Here is a 19,968-nt window from a genome sequence, read left to right as displayed (position 1 = left end):
GAGAGTGGTCTGGATGTAGCAGGGCTCCTCCCAGTCCACGGATACAGACTCTGGCAATGCCACTTGGATTTCTGCAGGGAGCTGTCCCTGACCCTGGCTCAGAACATACTTTGATAGCCTTGTGGTCTCAACACACCAGGGCAAGCCCCCAGAACCAAAGTCTTATGGACAGTCCCAGAGTTCCATTCTTTCATGCATGCAACCCCCCTCCCCCAAAACACACACACACACACACACACACACACACACACACACGCCAAGACTTCTAGAACACTAGAGCAGGGGGGAAACTCTTGGGGGCGGGGGTTGGAGGAACACTTAGAGGAATAGGAGTCTTGCTCATAGGCAACAAGCAAAGCCATAACTTGAACCCAGGGCTCTGAATTGCCATTCCAGTGCTCCTAGCACAAAACTTCCAAGAAAGCCTACAGGGGTGGGAATGAAGAAATGTTGTCTATACACAGGTTCCAGTCTTAAGCTGAGGACAGAGCCTGTCGGCTTGGGTCCTGACACCAGGAGCCAGATCGGCTCAGGCCTGCAACAGCTCATAGCCAAGAGGGGAAACGAAGTAGAAAGGGCTAGTCGGAGAAGGAACTCAGGCCCTGGCTTTTCTAAACGTAGATAGCATCAGCAGCCCTTCTCCCCGAGAACCAGTAACACGTGTTTCCACACCGTCCTGACAAAGAAGCAAAAAACAGGACCCCCCTTTTTAAGCCCCTAATTCCCGAGCTCAGCGACCCGGCTCCCAAGCTGGAAGTGGCTGGAGCCCATTCCAAGTTGACCCGGGGGTGGGGTGGGGGTGGGGAGGGTCTTGCCTCCACTCGGTCCTCCGGAACTAGCCACGGGGAAAGTGCCACGACCGACCGTCCTAGTCTCCGGGCCTTCGCCTGCCCGCGGGCAGACTGCGGGCGCTGCCGACCAGAGTCAACTTCCGTAGAAGCCACACGGAAGTGCTGGCGCTTCTCGGGCCGCTCGATCCGTGGGACCCGTGGGGTTAAGTCTGAGCCCCGCCCGGCAAGGACAGAGAGCGCGGGGCCGAGGCGGTTCCGGCCGAGGGGCAGCCGGCAGGGTTAGGAGAGGAGGGAAAGGCGGGATCCTCCAAGGAGCAGATTCTCAGGCGTCCGCCTGCGGTCACTGCCAAATCTCCCCCACTCCTCTCCCCTACTCCCTCCCTCTCTCCCTGGAGGATCGCTCCGGTCCAGAGTTCCGCGGATGGGGGTAGGGCACGGCCAGCAGGAAAAGCCAAATCCTAGAGGGGCGTCCGCGCAAGTCCAAACTTCCCCATCCCACTGGCCAGCTCCGGGTAGAAACTACCCCCGCAAGCAGTGGCCCCAAGAGGGGCGTGGTGACCCGGAGTGGGGCGGGGGCATCCCGCGGAGCCCGCTAAAGGCTGCCCAAAGTTTCTCCCCCCCCTCGAGGCTTCCTCCACGCCTCTCTTCCCTTCCTCCCGGCACCCCCGTAAGCAGCCCTCCGCCTTTCCTTCTCCCCCTTTTCCCTCCCCCCACCCCGTCCTCCCCTTTTCTCCTCTGCGCGTCTCCACTCCGCCCCCCTCCCGGGTCCGTCTCCTCCCTTGCTCTTTGGGCGTCCGCTCCGTCAATCACCGCCGCCGCGGGCCCCTACCCGGCCTTCTCCGCCTCCCAGGTTCTTGGAGCGCCTCCGGCTCCTGTCTCAAGCTGCCCTACGCTTTGCGCGGAGCCCGGCGATCTGTCAGCGGAGCCAGCCGGGGGGAGCCGCCCGGCCCGCCGGGGCTCGGGTTACCAGTGACTGACAGCGTCTCCATGGCGAATAATTTGACTCCGACTATTGTCTGGCGCGGGCAGGCCCCGGGTCAGATAACCAGACCAATCAGGGCGCGGGCCGCCGCGCCTCATGCCCGCTTAGAATAATATTATTAAAAAAGCGAGAGAGCTAGACGGGAGGGAGACCTAGTGAGCCGCCAGCGAGGGAGCGACAGGCGAGCGGACGCGGAGCATGCCGAGCGGCGCCCCGGGCGGCCCCCGGGCTGGGACCAGGGCGCAGGCGGGGCGGGCAGGCGACGGGGCCGCAGCGCTGCGCGGGAGCCGCGGCCGGCGCGGGGACGTCCTGCCGTGACTCGGAGTTCGCCGAGAGCCAGCGCCGGTCCAGGGAGCCCGCCCCGCCCGCCTCTCGGCCCGGACCGCCCGGCGGGGAGGCGCCCATGCCGGACCGCGCAGCGCGGTGAGGGCGCGCGCGCGGGCGGGCGGGGGCGCAGCCGGCACCATGTCCATGCTGCCCACCTTCGGCTTCACGCAGGAGCAAGTGGCGTGCGTGTGCGAGGTGCTGCAGCAGGGCGGCAACATCGAGCGGCTGGGCCGCTTTCTGTGGTCGCTGCCCGCCTGCGAGCACCTTCACAAGAATGAAAGCGTGCTCAAGGCCAAGGCGGTGGTGGCCTTCCACCGCGGCAACTTCCGCGAGCTCTACAAGATCCTGGAGAGCCACCAGTTCTCGCCGCACAACCACGCCAAGCTGCAGCAGCTGTGGCTCAAGGCGCACTACATCGAGGCCGAGAAGCTGCGCGGCCGGCCCCTGGGTGCTGTGGGCAAGTACCGCGTGCGCCGCAAGTTTCCGCTGCCACGCTCCATCTGGGACGGCGAGGAGACCAGCTACTGCTTCAAGGAAAAGAGTCGCAGCGTGTTGCGCGAGTGGTACGCGCACAACCCCTACCCCTCCCCGCGGGAGAAGCGGGAGCTGGCGGAGGCCACGGGTCTCACTACCACACAGGTCAGCAACTGGTTCAAGAACCGGCGACAGCGTGACCGGGCAGCCGAGGCCAAGGAAAGGTACGAGTAAGTAGAGCTCCCCTTGGGCTCCAGGGAGGGGGTCGCACGGCGTGGGCTCAACTCCCAGGAGAGGCCTACACCAGGCCCCTAGTCAAAGCCACCACGGCCCAAGTGAATCCTGGCCTGACCCTGGTGGCGCTGAGATCTTTTGGGAGACCCAGAGGGCAGGGATTTGTCTAAAGCGGGCAAAGCCATTAGGGAAGTTATTGACTGACACCCGGGTCGCTTGTGGACAAAAATGGAGACGCAGTGAGCTTCCAGGCAAAAGCAAGACCAAGACCGTGATCCTGGGTCGCCTGCAAGCGGGGCTCAGCAGGCAGAGCCTGAGAGTCCTCCAAAGGACTGAGTGGGTTTGGCCTGTTGGGGTTGCTGATTTCGGGAGGCCTAAGCGAATTCACTAGCACTTCTAGCACATCCGCACTTTCCGTGGGCCTTACTCAGTTCTAGGCCCTCTAGCCTGGGATTGGAACTTCCCTGGTATGACCTGAATGCGGAGGGGCCTGGGCAAGAATTTTCCTTGTCTGGATATGAGTTGACAGCGAGAATCTTTTAACCCGCATAGAGAGGACAGAGTGGCCAAGAGCTGGTAAGTGTCAGCTCCGGGAGAGAAGAGAAACATATGCCCCTTTTTCTGCCTTGTAGGACCCAGCAGCCCTTCCCTGGCCTGCCATGCCCTGGACCCCTCTCTCCTTGGGTTTTACCCACCTGGTGGGTAGGTCTAGGTCTAGGGTGAGCTGAGAGCGGCAGAAAGGCTGAGAGTGGCTCGTCCTCAGGGAAACCAAGACTTCCTGAACTAGCCTAACACTGACCTAGGCCCTTGTGGCTGCCAGCTCTGTTGCCCCTCAGAAATCCAAATCTGGACACGGGGGTGGGAGAGAAACTGATTGTGGGGGCAGAATCCAGCCTTAGGGCAACAGCAAAACAAGATACCTGGGGTTGGTGGCACCCGGTGTATGTGAGCCAGAGTTTGCATGATTAGGGTTAGGTGGGGGTACTGAACAGTGGACCCAGATCTCTGGAGGGGCAGGGGGGCGCTGCTTCAGGGGGACCCTAGTCTCTGAAACCATGAGGTTAAGGTATCCACAGTTGTAAGGTATCAGCTCTGTGGGAAGTTCCCTTCCAGGAAAACAGGAAGAAAGGGCCTTGGGAAGCCCGGAGAAAATCTACCCAAGATTTCAAATCTGGCAAAGGAAGGGCAAGGAGGTGGGCTCTCGCTGCTAGGGTCCCCTTCCACCCAGACTGGCATGCGTCCAGACTCCTGAGGAACTTGGTTCTCAGGCCAGGCCCCAGGTGAGGGCCGCAGAGTCCCTCCTTTTCCTGTATGACGGTAAGGTTTAGGCACCTTCGTTCTCCTGTCCCCCGTTCTCCTAGTTCTCCTACGAGCTGCCCTCCAAGCCCCCAGTGGAAAGTTTTCACTGTGCCACCAGGGAAAGGAGAGTCCTATATCTGTAGGGCTTTGTCTCTAGCCCCAGCCAGGAGACCCCTCACCAGGCCTGCCAGTTTGGAGCTGGGGGGAAAGGACTCAGCTCCAGGGTCCTGCCCGCATTGAGGGATTTCCCTCCAGCAGAGGAAAGGAAAAGGAAAGGAGGGCCTTGGAGGTCCCCAACTTTAAGCGTCTAGTATCTAAACCAGTGATGGTGAACCTTTTGAGCTCGGCATGTCAGCATTTTGAAAAACCCTAACTTAAATCTGGTGCCGTGTCACATATAGAAATTTTTTATTTGCAACCATAGTAAAACAAAGACTTATATTTTTGATATTTATTTTATATATTTAAATGCCATTTAACGAAGAAAAATCAACCGAAAAATGAGTTTGCGTGTCACCTCTGACACGCGTGTCATAGGTTCGCCATCACTGATCTAGGGCCCCTCACCCTCCTGGCCCTACATCTACCCAGCCAGCCCTGGATAGAGGAGCCAAGATGTGAAAAGCCAGACCAACTCCAGGGAGCCATGCTCCTCGATCCCGCTGCTCTGGGGAAAAAAATGTCAGCAGGTCAGTGAGGGGGGCAGGGAGGAGCAACATACAGAGAGCAGGAATGATTTTCGTGAGATTGAGAGCATGAGAGGTGGGGCAATAGAGATGATACCCGGAGGACAGTCGAGAGAAATCGGTGTTGAGAGATTGAAAACTGGCAGAAGGAATGAGAGCTCCAGGCCGGGCCAAAAATAAGATGGTAGAAACCGAATACCCGCAGGCAGCGCAGGGCGCTCTGGCTCCGCGGAGGACGCAGGCTCGGGCTCCAGGTGTCACCGCGCTGAGCCGCCTCTGTGTCCCTGCTGACCTGCGACCTTGCTCCTGCACTTGCAGGGAGAACACCGAGAACTCCAACTCCAACAGCCACAACCCGCTGGCGGCGTCGCTGAATGGCAGCGGCAAGTCGGTGCTAGGTAGCTCCGAGGACGAGAAGACGCCGTCCGGGACGCCAGACCACTCGTCGTCCAGCCCCGCGCTGCTGCTCAGCCCGCCACCGCCACCCGGGCTGCCATCCCTGCACAGCCTGGGCCACCCTCCGGGCCCCAGCGCCGTGCCTGTGCCGGTGCCCGTGCCAGGCGGAGGCGGCACGGACCCGCTGCAGCACCACCACGGCCTGCAGGACTCCATTCTCAACCCCATGTCAGCCAACCTCGTGGACCTGGGCTCCTAGAGCCCCACCTGCCTCGATGCGCTGGCCTCCGGGGCTGGCGCTGGGGACTGAGAGAGGCGGCGTCGAGAGGGCATGCGGCAAGGCGGCCCGCCAGGGACTAAGACCCGCAAGCGAGCGGGCAGAACCGCCGGTTGGTGTTGCCGATTGCCCTCTGGCTTGGTCTTTGTTGGGAATTTTTTTTTTCCCCCAACAAGTTGGTTTTGAGATCCTTTGGAGACCTGGGACCGGGTCTTGAACCAGGGAAGGGAATAAATTATACACAGTTCTTATACTCTCTCTCCTACCTTCTCTCTGCTTCTCTTTGTCTGTTCTCTCTTCCCTTGCTCCTTCTTCCTCTTCCTTTCCCTTTCTTCTCTCTTCTTTCTTTCTCCCTTTCTTGCTCTCCCCTTATTTACTCTGTCTCTGTTTCCCTTTATATGTCTGGCTTGTCATTTCTCTAGGTTTCTGTTTCTCTGTCTCTCTCTGATTGTCTCTCCTCTCCCCCAGCCTCACGTATCCTGGCCCTGGGTCTGTACCCCTCCGTCTTTTCCCTCCTGCCTGGCCTTCTGACCTCCACCGCCACCCCTGGATTTCCGGGGTTGGGGGTGGGAGGGGGAAAAGCAAAGGAAAGACAGCCTTTGAATCCAGGCCATCTCCAGAGGCTCTCCCAGAGGGGTCATTGGGGCTGCAGGTGTCAGCTTTGCCCTAGTAACTTCAGTGAAAGAGAAAGGGCAGCAGTGAGAAGGCGCCGCAGGCCCCCAGCCCTGCACTCTCCTCCTCCTCCCCCCGGACTGTGACCACAGTGCTCCCACCAGAGCCTGCCTCCCGAGCCTCGGACTTGCCGTCTGCCTGTTACGCCCTCATGTGAATGTTCTTCAGGAAATATTTCTGCTTTTATTTTATAATAAAATTAGAAATGATAAATATATATATGGATATACACCACGAGGACCGTGAGCCCTGAGTGCAACAGTGTCTGATTTCCCTACAGGGACTGGACACTCCGGTGGGCCATTCTGGGCAGGGATGCCCCACGAGTCCCGAAGCGGAGACACCTTCCCACATGCACACCGTGTATGAGTCGAAAACTCGAAACCTCCTCCAAAGCCCTCTGTTCCTTTTCTGGTCCAGAAAGCTCCATGAGAGCTGGTGGAGGGGCAGCCCACTCCTCCTGGGGACTCCTCTTCCCCAACAGGCCAAGCAGTGCCTTCTACCTCAGGGGAGGAAATGGGCGTCTGTGTGCGGAGCATGGGCACCTGTGTTGGGAAATACCAAGACTGAGAACAAATCGGGTCGTGGAGGTTTCCTAAAAGGGAGCGCTCCTTAGTGATGATCGCAGTCCCCAGAACCAGACCCGACCCGCCGGGCAGATTCACTGGCCCCAAGGGCAGCCGCTCATCCAGCCTTGAAGCCTGAGTCTTGTGTTGTGTGGCCAGAGAGCAAAGGCCTCCAAGCTCAGGAATCTGTCGTCTTGGAGTGGAGATGAAGGGGTGGGGAGGAGAGAAGCCAGAGGAGAGTCAGGGAGGCTGGCCCGGCAGGCAGGCCTAGCAAGTGTTCTAAATGGAAGCAAGAGGGCGCCTGGGCTTGGCTGGCCAGCTAGGGGAGCACCTCCTAGTGTCGTGTGCCCTAGGTGCCTCTGTGGCTGTAAATTAACCTGTAGCCATCCCTCCCCTCTGGGGGATCGAGCCCTCTCCCCTCCTATAAAGCGACCCGTCTAGCCGGTCCTGGCAAAGTGGGCAGGATGTCCCTCCTAGAGGAAATCGATGCTTTTTAGGTCGCAGTTGCTGTAAATACCAAACATGTCCCACTTTAGCCACCTGGACAAGGGGAAGGGAAGGGGAGGGGAGGGGAGGGCAGAGGAGGGGAGGGGAAGGGAGGGGGAAGGAGGGGAGAGGAGGGGAGAGGAGGGAAGGGTGGATGGGATGAGGCACTCTTCCCACAGGGTGATCCTTGAGAGTGGGAACTTCTCCGGTCTTTCCTCTCTGGTGAAATCAGCGCTCACTGAAAATGCTTTTATGGGGACTTTCTGAGCATCAAGGATTCCTTCCCAGTCAAGACCCTCGGAGATGCAGTCAACTGGGTGGGCTAACTTAGCGCAGAGGCTATGCCTTCGCTCTGTGCCGGACTGGAGGTCAAGGGAATGAATGCCCAGAGGACTTTAAGACCCGTCCCCCTGGTGCCGCACCGAGTACCCCCACGCCCTGGCACTCCAAGAGGAATTCCAGCCCTGGCAGCTCCCTCGGCCTCTCCTGGAGGCTCTGCTTGCAGGGGACCTGAGTCTGTACTTGCGGGCCCTGGTGACCTGACTTCCACTGACGGTTGGCATGAAGAGCCAGCTACTGCCTGCAGGCATAGAGAGGCTCCCAGGATGTGGGGAGCATGGTTGACAGACCTGGCTTACTGCTGGCAAGGGGAAGCACGGTAGCCCCTGGAGCCTGCTTCAGCCCTACCTGCCCTCTGTGTTCCAGATACACAGGCCAACAGGCTGTGTACCACTCTCACATGGGCACAAGCATACACATGTATCATTTGATTCACTAGTATTGAAAGCTTGTTATCTCCCAGGCACTGTGGATGGCACCAAAAACACTCACCACCCTCACACGTAGTGGCCACACAGGGACTGTCCCACGGATATGTTCACATTCGCACATATACTGAGCAACACACACACAGACCCATGACCCATTTTCACAAACACACTAACATGCCATCAGGCAAAACAAACACTCACAAATGAGCCCCTCCCAAATACATACGCTCACACACACAAACACCAAGATGCATCATGCATCTCCCAGAAGCTCGCAAATCCGAACTCACACCGATGTCCCTTCGAGCAGCCAGGCCCAGCCCAGCCACCTGCAGGACCAGGGCCCAGCCTCGCAGGGGAGCTTGTGGGCAGGGCTCAGCATCAAGTCTCGGAGTCCCAGGGAGAGAGACAGCTCAATCCCGAGGCGGCAGCAGGTCAAGGACCCTACCTCGGCCGGGCCCCCTCTCTCACGGCCTAACTGGGATCTTGGGAGTTTGCGCGAAGTGCTCACTGGCCAGCCAGTAGGAGGCAAGGTGCCTGTGGTCCCGCTTTATTGGGTAAAGCGAACTCAGGCACAGACCCCGCACCGCTTGTGGCCACTTCCCTCTTGCCTTCCCCCTGGGAAAGCTAAGCCCGAAAACATGTATTTAAACGGGGAAACTAGGCAGAAGTTCTGAAGATAAACCCAAGTAGCTACTCGCCCACGGCATGGATCTCTACAAGCCAGTCCTCCAGCAGGTAACTGGTGCTCAGATGGAGCCAGGTGACTACAGCTGCTCCCCGTGAGAGGCCACCAAACAGGGTTCCCAGAGGCTTGTCACCCTTCTCTTTTGCTCCCTTCTCCCCGTGGCAGCACAGAAACCAGGTGTTTTTCTCCAGCAGCGGAGGGTGGCCGACCCCGAAGGGACACAGTGGCTGGAAGCCGGTTTTCTTCTTCTGCTCCTGTGACCGCGTCTGCCTTTCATTTGTTCCCGGGTCCCATACCCACGCAACCCTCGAAGGTGAAACCGAATGGAGAAGGTAGAACCCAGCCCTCCAGGGCAGCTGGCCGCCTCACCTGCTTGGGGGCTTGAAGCCAAGGACTACTGAGAGCGCAGAGGGAAGCTCAGGGCTGGCTATGCTTCCTCTTAATTACCCTCTCCCCGCCCCTGCCGCCCGCAGGACCCTCCTCGCTAGGCAGCTCTTCCCCGGCTCAGGTCAGGCTGGGCCCTGGTGTCCCTCCCCTGAAGCGCACCTCCTGGGGTCCAGCAGGGCGCACTTGCAAAGGTTAAAGGACCAGGGAGAGCTGGGAGAGAAGCCGGGCTACTCTGTCCCTGGCTTCCCCGTCCTTAGAGGAAACACCATTTGGGCCCCGGGAAGAGCAAGGACCAGCCGGGTCTGGGCGCCGGCGTCTGAGCGCTGGGAATTTCACCTCCCTGATCCCACCAATGGGAGAGCTGAACATGTTTCTGTGTTGAATGTCAGGGGGAGAAGGACCGGAGGGACTTGGGCTTGGCGTCTGGGCCCTTCTGTGTGTGTGGTCCTCATCCCGATGCTACGGTTTCCATAGCATCAAACCTGCCTAGGGATGCTGGAAGGGGACTCCAACCGTGCGAACCAGTGCGCGAGGATATGCGGGGTATGGACCAGGTTGTGTGCGGGCAGTAGGGTGGTGGAACGCGCTGGTGTGCGCCGATGGGAAGGTCGCGCACCAGGGAGCACATGTCGAGCCGTGCGGCAGCGTCCACCCAGGCCGGTCCTGAGCGCTGGGGCTCCAAAACGGAGGCACCTGGGTCTGGAGGAGGACCAGGCTCTCCCGCAGCCAGAACACAGCCCAGCGCGAGCTGGTGCTGATTCCCGGACCCTCTGCTGCCCGCGGGCCAGGTGAGCGAGAAAGGAGGGGGATCCCCAGCTCGCTGGCCAGAAACGCCTGGAGTCCTGGTGTCAGGGCGCCTGGAGTCCTGGTGTCAGGGCGAAGGCCTCGTGAGTTGCTTCGCAGGCGTGTTTCTTCCTGGAACTCTGAGGGTCCCTGTGCGCCTGGAACTCAGAAACGGTTTTCCAGGTGGAATCCGAATACAGAGGGCGAGATTGGGTGGCCTGCAATGGGGTGAGTTTTCTGTTTCCCTAGAATCTCAGCAGCAGGGCTTGCTCCCCCTCCAGGTAGAGCCGGCGCCCGAAGTCCAGAGAGAGGCGCCCATAGGACCGTGTGGATGCGCCGAAGGACCGCCTCGGCTCACTGCGTCCCTGGTTGCCCCCAAAGACTCCCTTTCTTGGAGGGACCCACAAACCTGAGGTTGGCACAGGGTGGGCATGTAGGGGCAGGCCTTCTCTAGGACGTGAGCAGCCCTAGCCCTGCCAGGGCTGAGTCAGGAACTATCAGGGGCCCAGCCCTCCTTGGGTGCCAAGCGCACTGGCACTCGCCGAGTAGCGGTACCGCGTAGGGACTCTGGTGAGCTGCTGGGAGGAATCCCTGGCGCCGCCTGCCCCTGGCGGCCGGCCGCAGCCACCACAGTCCACAGTCCCGACGAGACACTCAGTGGACCGGGCACTCAGTGACAGGCCCGGCTCGGCCCACCTTCTGGAGCGCGTAGCCCAAGCTGCTTGGGGTATCATGACGCTCTGGGGCCTGAGGGCAGGGGAGCTGGGGACAGCCGGGCGGCACAACCCCATTTCTCAGGTCCTTTGACTCGGACGCCTGGGAGCCCGTATGCTTGGACTACAAAGCCACATGCAACCGTCATCCCCGGTAGCCATCCTGGCTCAAGGGCACTCTACCTCTGCCGTCCAGGGCCCCCAGGCCCGACGGACCACACTCAGGATTCTGCAGAACCACAGCGCAGCGCTGCCCTAATTGCTGGCCAGGGGATCGGACTTGAGTCGCCCGAGGTCCTAGAACGCGAACCAGGGGTCAGACAGGAAGGCGGGAGCAGCAGTGAGCGGACCTCGGACCTCGCAGGGCTGAGCCTGGTGCCCTTCCTTGGGCTTTTCCAAGAGCCGCTGCTGGTCTGTCCAGCCAGGCGCGCTCGCTCCCTCAAAGGCTCCTTGCTGCTAGAACCACTGGGCCCGAGACACGCAGCTCCCCCGTGACCTCCTGTCCCCCAGAGCAACAGGTCAAAACTGCCGTTTCTTGGACGCTTACTGCGCGTCAGGCACTTTACACACCTGGTGTCTGTTTAATGCTCGCGGTGGCCGCACAATGAAGCTATTCTTACTGGCGATGAAACTGAGACGCCAGGCTCGGGAGCTGGCCCGGAGTCACACACATCGCAGCGGCGGACAGGCATCTGAACCTGGTCCCCGCGAGTCTGCCGCGCGCCTTCTTCCCAGGGTCCCCACTGCGCGAGAGCGCGGCTGCCTGGTCCCGGGGGGGGGGGGGGGGGGGGGGGGGGGGGGGGGGGGGGCGGGGGCGGGGGCAGGGGCAGGTTCAGGGGGGTAGAGGCAGCTCTCTGGAGGCCCGCGCGATGCGAACGCTGCAGGAGGGCTGGCTCCAGACGGGTGGTAGCGGAGCTCGCAGCCTCGGTAACCCGCTTGTGTCCGTGAGAGGTGATGGGGGGGGGGGGGGGGGGGATGACTCAGCTCCCTCATTCGCCCTCAATAGGTTGACGGGACGCACCGTCGGGTACTTAGGAGGGGTTTCGACCAGTGCTGTTTACTCGGAAGGAAAGATGGACCCTGGAGTCAGCCGGCGGCTGCCTCCCTCTTCTCCGGCCCAATCTCCGCCATTCTGCTCAGGAAGGTGAGGCCCACTCGGGACTCGGAGGGCTGAGAGGAGTGCTTGGTGGAATGCTCTCCTCTTTGTGTGTGCTTTCTGCCCCCACCCCCACCCCCACCCCCATTCATCCTGTGCTGGTCGGTCAGGGACCTGGCTGATGTGGGGTAATAAAGCCATTCCATTCCACTAACACGGGTTGGTGGCTGGGGTTCAAGGTTAGTCAGGGGCAACCCAGACTTTGCTCTTCAAAGACCAGAACAAACCAGCCCATCCCTACCCCCTCTCCCCCCCACACCCCGTTTTGCCCCACTAGAAGCCCATCTGTTTATCTGCCCATGGAGATGGTGGTGGTACAAGAACTTCCATTCCACCCGAACTGGTTGATTCTGATTCTGCCATTTTCAGGATAATGTATATGAAATGTCCTATTGTCCTGAGGCAGTGCATTGGCGACTCTGCTAAGCTGCTCTGAGACACCTGAACTCCCGAGGGAGGTCACTGGTCCAAGCCTACGCTGCTGCGCTGCTGCGTGGGCCAGGCTGGCGAGAAGCTTAATTAAGGAGGCGGACCAGGAAGAGTGAGTCACTCCTCCCTTCTCCTTCCAGCCCACATCCCCGAAGTGAGCTGGGGGCCGGAGGGAATTAAAAAGGGGAAAGCTGAAGCTGAATAATTTCTAAAAGAAAAATACATCATGAAATGAATAATTTCCAGCATTTATATGGTGCTCTACCGAGTGTCGGTGGTTTCACAAGCTCCTATAATTTAACATTCACAATTATGTAGGGCAGGCAGGAAAGTAATTCTTACCCATTGGACAGATGAGGATGTGAGACTCAGGATGTTGTCATATGTTGTTGAGGTGACTTGGTGAGTGTGGGGGAAATCACAGATACCAAGTCAGCCCAAAGAGTCAAGATTGTTCCCCTGAGGTTAGGGGAAAGATGCAGAGAGATGGCAGCCACCATGGAGATCTAGATGGTGCTACAGAGATTTACAGTAAAGGCACCTCAAACTCTGAGCAGCCTACCCCTGAAATCACTAAAAGGAATGCCCAAAACAGGTCTGTCCTCACAGGCCATTTCATACAAGGGAAACTCCAAGAAGTGGGCAGAGCTGAGAACAAGAGCTTTGCTTTCTTATTGGGCTCAAGACCTGTCCGCCAAGGCTCACAGCAAATGAGTTGGGAGCCAGAGACTTCCTGAAAATGTGGATAAGGGTTTTGTGGTGGTCCCCAAAGGGCTGTAGGCTTTCTAATTGGAGAAAATGGAAAGGACTCCTCTGTACTCCACCTATTCATCCCTTCCACTTCCTTAACACCCCCCCCCCCCCCCCATCTTTTCACTGATGTCATAGCTTTGCCTTTTTTAGGATGTCATGTAATTAGAATCCTACAGTATGCAGCCTTTTCTCACTGGCTTCTTTCACTCAGTAATATGCATTTAAGTTTCCCCCATGTTTTTTCATGGCTTGAGAGTTCATTTCTTTTTGGTGCTGAATAATATCCCGTTGTCTGGATGGACCACTGTTTATTTATCCGTGCACCTACTTAGGACATCTTAGTTGCTCCCACGTTTTAGCAATCATGAATAAAGCTGCGGTAAAAATGTGCATGCAGGTTTTAGGTGGACATAGTTTTCAACTCCTTTGGGTAAATCAAGAAGCGTGATTGTTGGATTGAATGGTAAGAGTATGATTAGTTTTGTAAGAAACCACCAAGCTGTCTTCCAAAGGGGCTGTACCATTTTGCATTCTCACCAGCAATGAATGAGACTTGCTGTTGCTCCACACCCTCATCAGCATTTGCTGTTGTCAATGTTTTAGATTTGGCCACTCTAATAGCTGTGTAGTGGTATTTCATTGGTCTGCTAGTATTAATTATTTAGTTTTTTAATCTAAAGTTTATTTGCCAAAACCTTTAGAGCGTCTTAACCATTTTGGGGATGGATAATTTCCTTAAAACTAGACATGATCAGCCTGGCATTCAAGCACTTGTGTAACACCAGGGAGACAAATAATTAAGGGCCCCACTGACAATCCTTTGGTAAACATTCACTCTTTTCTTGGAATATCGTTTATACAGCAGGTAACGTGTTTGCACCTGAAATGGCCTGAAAGTAGGTACCAGCCTCAACCTATATATGAAATATTAGTAAAGCTCCATTTAAAAATTTTATAGGTAAAATAAAGTAAGATTGAAAGTTCTGGGTTTGCTTTTTCTTTCTTTTTAAAATATTTTTATTGATTTCAGAGAGGGGAGAGGGAGAGAGAGATAGAAACATCAATGATGAGAGAGAATCACCAATCTGCTGCCCCCCCCCCCCACATGCCCCACACTGGGGATCCAGCCCACAACTGGGGCATGTGCCCTGATGGGGGGGAATCGAACCCGGGACCCTTCAGTCCATAGGCCGATGCTCTATCCACTGAGCCAAACCAGCCAGGGCTGCTTTTTCTTTTTGTCTTACCCTAAAAGATCATTCTGTAGATTGGGTCAAAATCTTGGGTATTTAGGAAGGCTGCCTTAAAAGTTGCAAAACGTTTTGAATAGAGAAGAAGGATTATATATAGTAACTATGGAGCTAGAGGCAGATATAGAACAACTCATTTCAATTCAATAGGTGTGGTGGTTTCAAAACACAGTGTCAAATTTTTTTACACTCTTCCATCAAGAGGTAGACTTTACCTCCCTTCCCCTAGAACCTGGATGGGCCTCTTGACTACTTCGACAAATAGGAAATGGTAGAAAGGGCAGATAGGACTCCCAAGGTTAGGTCATAATAGGGCATGCAGTTTCAATCTTGATCACTGGAACATTCTCTCCTGGAGCTCTGAGCCTTCATGTAAGAAGTCCAGCTCCCCTGGGGCCTGAGTGCTGGACAGTCCCCGCAGAGGAGCTCGCGGAGGGGGAGTGGGGGGGGGGGGGGGGACAGGCCCAGCCCAGCTTCCACTTTCCCTGCCACGGAGCCACACATGCAAGGGAAGCTGCCCTGGACCCTTCAGACCAGCTCATCGGCCAACTAAATGCCACCACATGACCTCTGTCAATGGCACATGGAGCAGAATAATCAGCCAGACAAGTGTCCCCTGAATTCCTGACACACAACATCATGAGATCTGAGACTATGGTGGTTGCTTTAAATCACTAAAATTTGGGAGTAGTTGTTATGCAGCAGAAGATAATTAGACAATAGAGAAAGTGTTTCTCAAAATCAGAGGTACCAGTGGAACAGGCTGCCTTGCAGGCAGTTTTCAGTAAGAGCTGGACAAACATCAGTCAAGGGGGATGGGGTGGCAGCCGTGTTGTCACGAGAGTGCTGGGTTTGAAGTCAGACAACTAGCAACTGTGATCCTTGGGCAAGTCACGTCACCCGTGTATCTCACAAGGTTGTAGTGAGCATTCAAAGAGCTGTGAACACCATCTGCACACTGGAAAGGAATGTCTCCCTCAGTTGTCATCATGCGGGAGGCATTCCTACACTGGGTGAGCCGCTGCATGAGGTGAATTAACTCTGAAATTCTATACAAAGAGAGACAGTCCTGTGTAAACATGTATAAAAATGTATGCTCCCGTGTATGACTTACTGGTCAGGATTTCATCTTTCCAAAGACTACAGAGTTAAACCCTGCAGCGTGTTCTCCTTGCTGCTTCCCCTAACCTCTGAGATATGTGTCAGCCAGGCAAGTGATCTCATTATTAGGTTAAAAATATAAGTAGATTTTAGAAGATCTGGATGGCAAGTCTCTCTATGAGAAGGCCGGGGGGTGTATGGGGAAAGCCCCAGAATTTTAGGGTGATAGAGAGCACACTCGTGGCTTGCCCAAATTCTTCCTCGGTGCTCCAGGTCTAGAAGGACAATCACTAAATATTTCTGACAAGTTTATGATGCTCAGATAAAGAATCAAAAATATTGAAGCTACTTGGAGAAGAGTGGTGTGGAGAAGGTTAGTTGGAGTTAGTTTGCTATCCTAGGGGACGGACGTCAAGTCCTCAGTTCTGAGAAGGGGAGTCCCAGGTGGCAGCTCACGTGCCTGATTTGCAAACTCAGAGCTGCCTTCCCTGGCCATGGAGGTGTGGAAGGTAAAGTTATGGTGCCACCTGCTGGAGAAATGTAGGTTCGCTTTTTCTTCACTTGCAGATTCTATTCCTAACACTCAGTCCTTAAGCTCAACCCTGGGAGACCCAAGACCTGCAGAGGAGCCTCCTCCCATCCAGGTGAGAAACCAAATCGCCTTCAGCTTTTCAAAACCTGTGCTCTGAGGGTCAGGGAATTGGAAGGTTATAAGCCTCGCAGTGTTTTCCCAAAGGAGACTGGGGCAGGTTGGACAGGGCCAGAGGAGAGATGGGGTGTCCTGAGGCAGCCTTCCCTGCCGGCCCATCATGTTGCGGGTCCTCCTCCCAGAACCCTTGGGAAGGACGCTGCCAGCTGGCTCTGAGGAAAGAAGCCTGGGCTGACAGAGAGGGAGCGAGCGCCCATCCCAACACAGATGACTTTGCAAGTGCCCCGTTCTGTGTGAACTGGGTCTACAAGGCTCCCTAATGACCCAATCGTGGGAGGCTGATGCCTTAAAAATGACTCCCTCCTCTAGAAATCACTGGAAAGCTATTAAGGGTGTCTGATGATTTCCTAGTGCTAATCAAGGCACTAATAAGCCAGGCAAGTTTTCTCACTTTTATGGAGATAATTCGAAGGCCAATTATTCACGTACATAAAGGAGTGAAACCTTAGCGCTGTCCCTGCAGCTGTATCTTATTCTGCACATGTGGCCGAAGCTGCTTTGTAGCACTTCGTTATGCTTTAACAAGAACCGTGGGTTTTTGAGCTCCACACCACCAGTCTGCCTCAGCTTGAGGGCTAGTCTGAAGAAAGCAGAGAGAGAAAATAGAGGGCCATCCATCATTATCTAGGACTTTGGGGGTAAGGAGTCACCTTTGCCATGCCTTCCACTCCAGGAATTGTATCCCACCGAGCTCTGGAGCTCTAAGACAGCAGTTGTCAAACTTGAGCCAGATTACTGGGCCCCACCTTGGAGTTTCTGATTCCCTAAATGGACAGGAGAGGTGTGTGGATTTACATCTTCGGTAGGTTCCCAGGTGAAAAACACCGCATGAAAACAAGTGTTTGTAACTTGTAGTTCCTTCCCACCAAGAGATTAATGGATTAGACTCAAGAGCCCTAGACTTGGGGTGGGGAGATGACATTTTTATCTCAATAACTTCTAACTGAAATTTAGCTTTTTCTGAAATTATGAATGGAGGCATCCAGCCACAGTAGTGTTAGCAGTGGCCACAGATGTTTTCAAATCCCATTGCAGTTGTAGCAGGTATCTGCAAATACCATCTCTGCACATCCCTGCTTCAAAACTCCAGCGGTGACTAGTCCTGCCAGGGGATCTTCTTTAATCCATTAATGGAGAAGCATGTATATTGCTATATCACTACTTTAAAAAGTATTTTGATAACTGTATTTCAAAATGAGTGGTTTCCTTTGAGGTCCTCTGTATTTTCTTTTATGCATTTGAAAACGTATTCAGGCTGCCCAGGAAGGAGGGGGGAAGAGAGGCGGAGCCCAGAGCATAAAAAAAGGAGTAAAAACCATGTTGGTAGGGTGTGAAATTAATCCTCTAGAAGAATTCAGAGCTTCCTTCAGGGGAACATTTGAAAGAAGTGATGTTAATGCTTGGATGGGCAAGGAAGGGTGTGGCCAGGTTGTTAGCGCCCTGGTGCTGAGTGAAGGGCTGGAAAAGTCAACTGGATGCTGTGTTGCTCACACTGTGTTTAGGTCAGGCCTCTTAAAACACCACCAGCTGGCTCTGGCTGGTGTGCCCAATGGTTACAGAGTCATCCTGCAGACTGAAGGGTCTCAGGTTCAATTCCTGGTCAACAGCAGGTACTTGGGTTGCAGGTTTGATTCCCAGTACCGGGAGGCAACCAATCAATATGTCTCTCTCACATGGTTGTTTCTCTCTCTTCCTCCCTTTCAGTCTCTCGGAAAATTAATGAAAAAAATATATGTCCTTGGGTGAGAATTAACACACAAAAAATAGCGATAATAATGTAAATATTTAAAATATTTTTAACTTCTATCAGGAGCCATCAACTTTATTGAGGGCTTAGGTGTGTTACACTTTCATTGGGAGATATGAGGGTGGCCCATATTACGGAATACAGAGACCAGAAGCTGCCCACTCAATAACTGGGGGAGATGAAGCTGATTTCTTGACTCCAAATCCTGTTCTTTCCAGCTAGATGAAGGAATGGGCGTGTGTGTGTGTGTGTGTGTGTGTGTGTGTGTGTGTTCAGGGAGGGCTTAGTAGATAGGCCCTGTCATGCAATCCTTCTCTATTTGTCTTCTAGGCTAATAGGTCCTGTCACCATGGCCCCCAGATCCAAACCCAAGGTTTTTCTCCAACTGGCATTGAGGAAAGAACCTGGGGTCTGGAGCTGTACAGACTTGAGCTCCATGCTGATCCTGCCACTGTGAATTTGGGTGATTTACTTGACCTCTCCGAACCTCAGTCTCTTCATCTGTGCAATGAGGCAAGATCTACTGGTGTCTTGCATGGCTGTTGGCACTACCTGGGTGCTTAGTAAATGCTACCTATCATCCCACTTTATACCTACCCTGTTCCAATGCCATCACCCTCTCTCTGCTTCCCTGTCAATTTTTGTCATTTCTGCCTGGCCACACCTCCTCCCTCTTCTTCCACCTTAACCCAGCTTTGCTCCCTCCTCCTAAATCTCCTTCCCTATGGTGCCCAGTTCATTTGTGAACAGCTCACCCAGGTCTCTAATATGTGAAAGAGGGCCCAATTATGCCTCCTTTGAAGGTCATGAGGGGCTGGGGTTACTGCAAACTGGTGCCTGAATAGAGGAGTTGGTGCCTGGTCAGAGGAAGGAGGCAGCTTCACAGAGCAAATCTTCCTAGAACAGTTCAAACCTTTCCAGCATCGTTCTTAGCCAGAAATTGTTTGGGATTTGCTTTGATTTTTTTTTTCTTCCCCTCTCCTGTGTGTGTTGAGACAAGTCTCCCAAACCTGTGGCTTCGAGTACAGCCCCCATACCACTGCATCACCTCCTTTCTCAATCCACCTACTCTTTTTGGCTCCAGTGAGACACACTGAGGCTTTGTTTAAAAACTGGGAGGGACTGGCAATATCAACATCTCAATGTCCTGTATTCAGATGCTATAGTCCTTTCATTTGTTCTGTGTCCTTAGGCAAGACACCCGACTTTTCTGGGCCTAAGATCCAAATATCCTGGTAGAGGGAAGAGATGGTTGCTCCATTTTCCTAGAAGGGGTGGTGGAGGATTCGGTTATTGTTTACAAAGGTGGTAGCTCTGTTGCTACACCCAAGATTCACTCTGGATTTGAACAGATATCTGTACACCCATGTCCATGGCAGCATTCTTCACAATAGGCAAAAGATGGAAACAACCCAAGTGTCCATCAATGGATGAATAAATAAACAAAATGTGGTATTTGCCTACAAGGGAATATTATTCAGCCTTAAAAAGGGATGAAATTCTGATACAGGTTACAACGTGGATGAACCTTGAGACATTATCCTTAGTGACATAAGCCAGTTACAAAGGAGCAAATACTATCTGATTGTGTGCTTCCATGTAAATGCTGTATGATTGTATGAGTCCATTCAACAGTGGTCAAACTCATAGACACACAAAGTAGGATTGTGGTTGCCAAAAGATGGGGTAGAGAGGAATGGGGGGTTATTTTTTAATGGGCACAGAGATTCAGTTGGGGAAAATGAGAAAATTCTGGAGATGGATGATGGTGATGGTTGCACAACACTGTGAATGTACTTGATATTAATTAACTGTGTATCTAAAAATGATTAAAATGATAAGTCTTATGTCATATGTACTTTATCATAGTAAAAACACATACCTGGAGTTGGGGGGGGTGGCGGTCAGAGAGGCTCAGTGAGGAAGGCTGTGGGTTCTGTTTCCAAAGACACAGCCCGCCGGCCCCAGGTACCTGTCCACTGCCCCCCAGTAGTTGGGTTGGTGGCTCGGACCCAGGCTTTATGTTGATGGGGGAAGAGTAGCAGTGGAGCTTAGGAGAACCCAGCGAAGTGTTCCAGGACAAGCACTTGGTGGATGAGAGGGTCCAGAGTGCCCAGGACATGAGGAAACACCCAGCAGCCGCCCTCAGCACTGTGTACAGGGCCTGGGGTGATATAAATCTATTGCAGTGATGGCTGAATAGAACGTGGAGTTGACAGGTGCCTGAGGGGCAGTAGGAGTGGTGGGAAGCTCTCTGGGAGCAGCAACCCTGAAAGTATCCTCCTCTTAGGA

The 19,968-nt window shown here is 54.7% G+C and overlaps 1 protein-coding gene across 2 annotated transcripts; it reads left to right on the top strand.

Moving 5' to 3' along the window:
- The first annotated feature begins 1,787 nt into the window (after window positions 1-1,787).
- SIX2 (SIX homeobox 2) lies at window positions 1,788-6,355 on the top strand. Of its 2 annotated transcripts, none has more exons than XM_070428425.1 (2): window positions 1,788-2,798; window positions 5,112-6,355. In XM_070428425.1, the coding sequence occupies exons 1-2, from the start codon at window positions 2,239-2,241 to the stop codon at window positions 5,446-5,448; spliced, it is 897 nt and encodes a 298-aa protein (XP_070284526.1). In that variant the 5' UTR covers window positions 1,788-2,238; the 3' UTR covers window positions 5,449-6,355. The 2 variants fall into 2 exon arrangements, with proteins under 2 accessions (XP_070284526.1, XP_070284525.1); XM_070428424.1 differs by having other exon boundaries at window positions 1,788-2,804.
- The last annotated feature ends 13,613 nt before the right edge of the window (window positions 6,356-19,968 follow it).

The sequence above is a fragment of the Myotis yumanensis genome, unplaced genomic scaffold (assembly GCF_028538775.1).
Source record: "Myotis yumanensis isolate MYYU_CA2020_CCGP unplaced genomic scaffold, mMyoYum1.0.hap1 SCAF_11, whole genome shotgun sequence".
Taxonomy (NCBI): Eukaryota; Metazoa; Chordata; class Mammalia; order Chiroptera; family Vespertilionidae; genus Myotis; species Myotis yumanensis.
The sequence above is the reverse complement of the archived record's forward strand: the minus strand, read 5'-3'. Positions and strand labels throughout refer to the sequence as shown.

Excerpts from the sequence above, each read along its gene's own strand:
- SIX2 (XM_070428424.1), top strand. The coding sequence starts at position 2,239 with ATGTCCATGCTGCCCACCTTCGGCTTCACGCAGGAGCAAGTGGCGTGC. Across the intron at positions 2,805-5,111 it reads GAGGCCAAGGAAAGGTACGA|GGAGAACACCGAGAACTCCA; the intron begins GTAAGTAGAGCT and ends CTGCACTTGCAG.